This window comes from Pinus tabuliformis, chromosome 2_2 (genome assembly GCF_031772625.1).
Source record: "Pinus tabuliformis cultivar Carrire ecotype Pingquan chromosome 2_2, CPIR1, whole genome shotgun sequence".
Taxonomy (NCBI): Eukaryota; Viridiplantae; Streptophyta; class Pinopsida; order Pinales; family Pinaceae; genus Pinus; species Pinus tabuliformis.
Genome location: NC_142300.1, coordinates 562,733,063 through 562,737,309, shown reverse-complemented (window position 1 = coordinate 562,737,309; position 4,247 = coordinate 562,733,063). Strand labels below are relative to the sequence as shown.

Below are 4,247 nucleotides of genomic sequence, written 5' to 3'. Positions count from 1 at the left end.
GCCAGAGAAGCGATGATGAAACATCTTAACGGGATGCTTTTTTCAATTTAAATGAAGAGGAGAAAGTGGGATTGGGTCCCAACTGTAGGCGCCGGACACTTTCCTTCTATTCGATGTGTTGTTCGTTGCCCATTATTTTTCAAAATCAAATCTGGCGATCCGCCTGAGCAATATCGTGGATTAATTAACTCATGTGTTGCCCCGAGGTGCGGTCGGGTAAAAGGGTGGCGTAAAACTGAAAAAAGCAGGGTAAATTTTATTGTATAAATCAAGGGCCTGATGTCTCCTCGGTTTGCATCGCTCGCTAGCAAAGCCTCCCTGAGAAACAAAAAAATGGAGGGAAGAAACAGATTTAGCAGAGCTCCTGTGCGACCCCTTACCTTTGACGTTCACAGATCCAATTCTCCCCCACGCCATGTCAATTCGCCTTCATCCTCGTCTGCTTTCAACTTCGCTGTCCACCGAACGCTCTCTCCTACCCGTACAACCTTTAGCGCTGCCTCTTCTTATTCTTCTGCTTCCACCGCCTCTCCCTCCTCTATCAATTTCGGCCTCGACAGATCCGCGTCGCAGGTTCGAACTGCAGGGCTTCCGATTTCACCGAAAGGCAGTGCCGCCATGAAGCCTATTCCCTGCCCTCCGCCTAGGAAGACATGTATGTGTTCACCCACGAATCATCCCGGTTCGTTCCGTTGCAGTCTTCATAGAAATACATGTAATTCCTCTTCCTCTACTATGCATTCCCAGCTAAATGCGAAGAGATCTGCCATGACGAATTCACTGGTAAGAATCGGCGGTGTGGAAGGGGAATGGGTGAGAAGAGCTCTCACTGCCCTCATACGCCCCTCCAGCCACAACATGCGAAGGAGAACGTCTTTTCAGCCGCGGCCCAGCAGGCTCTGCCATATGACCAAGGCCCAAGATGTCTCTTGAAGTTTGCATCCGGTCGTCCCCGTTTCCAGATTCAGTTTTGGCTCCTTTTGCCGATCGTTCTCTAATGGTCGACGAATACCAAAAGAAAGACCGACTTGTATAGTTGCAGAGCCGCACGCAGGTTTCTTTTCGTCTAAGGACTTTTCCAGGTCATCTCCTGTCAAAAAGCTATATCAAAGGAGCATTGCTGTTCGGCAAGCGTTGATACTGTTTGGTAATATAGTCGATCTAATATGATGGTTCGGATCCTCTACGCGATTCAGCAAATAGCCCAGCTAGCTAAAAAGAAAAGAAAAGCAGCAAAAAAAACAGAGTAACCTGATTGTAAAATATGGAGCAATATAATCATTAAATTGCAGTTCTTATATTTTTCTTTCGGTGGTCGTCAATGTTTTCCTGTCAGTTGATTGGGATCATCGATCACTGAGTCGGGACATTTTTATTTTATCTTAAAACACAGCCTACCAGCATTTCCTTTTACATGAAGATGACACCGTGAAGTTCTGGGAAACTAACGGGAGACTAACCATAATCACAAACATCATATGAGTGTCATTTTCACACAAGATTCCCTGTTTGTTATCTGTTAATAAATGTCATTTATTCAGGGTGAAGTTGAAGATCGCCGTAAAAATTGCCAGCGAACCATTTTGACGTATTAATTGCACTGTCCGTCTCAACAACTTAGCTTTTCCGGTGAGGTACCACCGTTTTTCATGCTTTCATTGAATAGGATCAATGAACACCATTTCAAAATTACAGTTTTTTAGTCTCATTTTTTATCGCAACTTTTTATTGTTTAGTCATTTTAAAGGTTGGTTTGTCCGTTGCAGGAGGAGAGATGTTCGTGTGAAAGCATTCGGTGGTCAGGTATCAAGTAAGTTCCAGAGGGTTGGGAAACCCCTGGTCAGGTTTTGGCGCAGTTTTCCATGGGAGTTTTACCAACGGCTAGGTAAACTCCTGGTCAGGTTTCGCTGAGGAGTTTTACAGGGGAGTCTGACCGTGGATTTACTGATCATCTTGAAAGGAACAGCGAAAACCCTTGAAAGGAACAGCGAAACCCCCATTCTTGGGAGACATACTCCACAATCGCACTTTTCATTCAAAATAAAAACTCATCACCTATCTCACCCACTTGCCCCACCCTCATTCTTACTTAAACGCTGACTAGTGGTCTCATTGATTCCCTCATGCCTCACCCTCGTTCTCAAATGAAATTGTCCGGGAGTAAATTTGCTGGCTCAGAGGTAAAGAACCAAAACCTTAGGGGTACTCAAAATTTTAAAGTTGGACAACTGTATTTGATTTCCAAAAATTTTGGTTAGATTTTTACTAAAATTTTGACCAGATTTTTTATCGTTTTCTGAACAAATTAACAACATTTTTAGATAGGAACACTTACTCATTTATAAATAAAAAAAAAAAATTAATTATAAATTAAAAAATTAAAAATTATAATTTAATTTTTTATTATTATTATTTATATAATTATATATGATTTAAATATGTATATATTAAATAAAATATGTAATAATATTTTTAAGTGTAGATTTTCGTTTTTTCTTTATCATAGAAATTTTTAATTTATAAATAAGCTTTGTTACAATACTATGAACCAATAGCATCACTTACTAATACTACATGTCAAAAATATCACAATTCATATTTATATTACATATATTTATATGAAATTTTATATATTACTAAATTATAATTTTATTTTAATTTATTATATTATTATTTATATAACACATATTTATATAATATTTTACATGTTAAAATTTAAAAATTATAGAAAATAATTAAATTATAATTTTATTTTAAACTATATATGTATATACTAATTTCCACTTTATCATAAAAATCTTTAACTTGTAAATAAGTTTTGTTAAAAACAGATACCATCATTTATTAATACTACATACTTAAATAACTGTAACTCATATTCATATAAAATATGTTTATATGACATTTTTTTAAATAATTAATTTAGTATAACGAAAATAATATAAATATTTTAAAAATAAATCTTAATCTTTATTCTATAACTACTACTAAAATATGTAGAGATTAAATTTTTATTATTCACTTAATAGTTGAATTCAAATTTTATTTAAATTTTGAAACCTTGTTTTAAAATAAATACATCACATTCATAAAAAAAAAATCCATAAACATTTTAAATTGGAAAAATTATTAGAAATGGATTATTAACTATTGTTAAACATAATTATACCAAAAAAACTCCACAATCCCACCTTCGTGGTTTGAAACCTTGCCTCACTTCATTACTCAACTTACCATTCCTCAACTAGCAATTTAAAAAGAATTATCCGACATGGTTTCGACACCTTACTCCTCCCTCGATACTTTCAATTTCTAAAAGGAAGATCAACGACGATCCTCCTTGGAAAATTTAAAGACCCTAAATAAAAAATGAAATATTTAAAATGGCCCATCCATTTCGTTGTGTAAGATCATTATTTTTTTAAATAAAAAATTACATATATATATAAAAGAGGTTATTATTGAATTTCACAATACGAAGTCTTTATATATAAAAAGTTATAATTTCACAATACGAAGTCTCTTAAGGATTTTTATAGAGAGACATTACCATGAGGGATGAGATTTGATAACAAAATAATTTATAATCAAAATTGGATAATTAAAAAATTTATAATCATAATCATATTTATGAGACAAATTTTGATAATCAAAATACATATCATGAAAAATTTAATAGTGAAATTTGATCATTAAAATTTATAAAATATTTTTTTAATATTTTTTTATAGTAAAAAACTATTAAATATTAGTGAATAATTAACTATATATAAAAATATTTACTACATTACAATTGTTGTAGAAAATTTACAAGTAAAAAAGGAGCATGTAAAATATCATTGCACCAAAGTGTTTTCTAGCCCAATATTGTAGAGATGTTATAATGTTGTGTTTAACATTTTGACTCACTCAAAATATTATTAAAATAAAAATAAAATAAAATTTAAAAAATTAAAATAAAATAAAATATAAAATCTATAATTATAATTATAATTAATTAATAATTAAACCGGCTTAGATCCATCTTAACTACAAATCTACCAAGGGCTAAAGGGGATCAAATCTCTTGAGATACAATAAAACATCATTATTATTAAGTTTAAAAATACATTTGAAGCTTAGATATTGTAGATGAGGCTTCCCTTCTTACCCAATCATATGTGCATGAGAATACACCCATGATAAATTTCAATTAATCAAAATGGCTTTGGATCAAACAAAGAAAAAAAGAGAGTTTATTATTATCC

General features: G+C 32.7%; 1 protein-coding gene across 1 annotated transcript; it reads left to right on the top strand.

Annotated features, from left to right (window-relative positions):
• Positions 1-310: 310 nt before the first annotated feature.
• LOC149193893 (uncharacterized) lies at positions 311-1,300 on the top strand. Its single transcript, XM_089407026.1, has one exon. The coding sequence runs from the start codon at positions 334-336 to the stop codon at positions 931-933; it is 600 nt and encodes a 199-aa protein (XP_089263152.1). The 5' UTR covers positions 311-333; the 3' UTR covers positions 934-1,300.
• The last annotated feature ends 2,947 nt before the right edge of the window (positions 1,301-4,247 follow it).

What these genes read in the sequence shown, in the direction of transcription:
- LOC149193893 (XM_089407026.1), top strand. Translation starts at nt 334, where the DNA reads ATGGAGGGAAGAAACAGATTTAGCAGAGCTCCTGTGCGACCCCTTACC.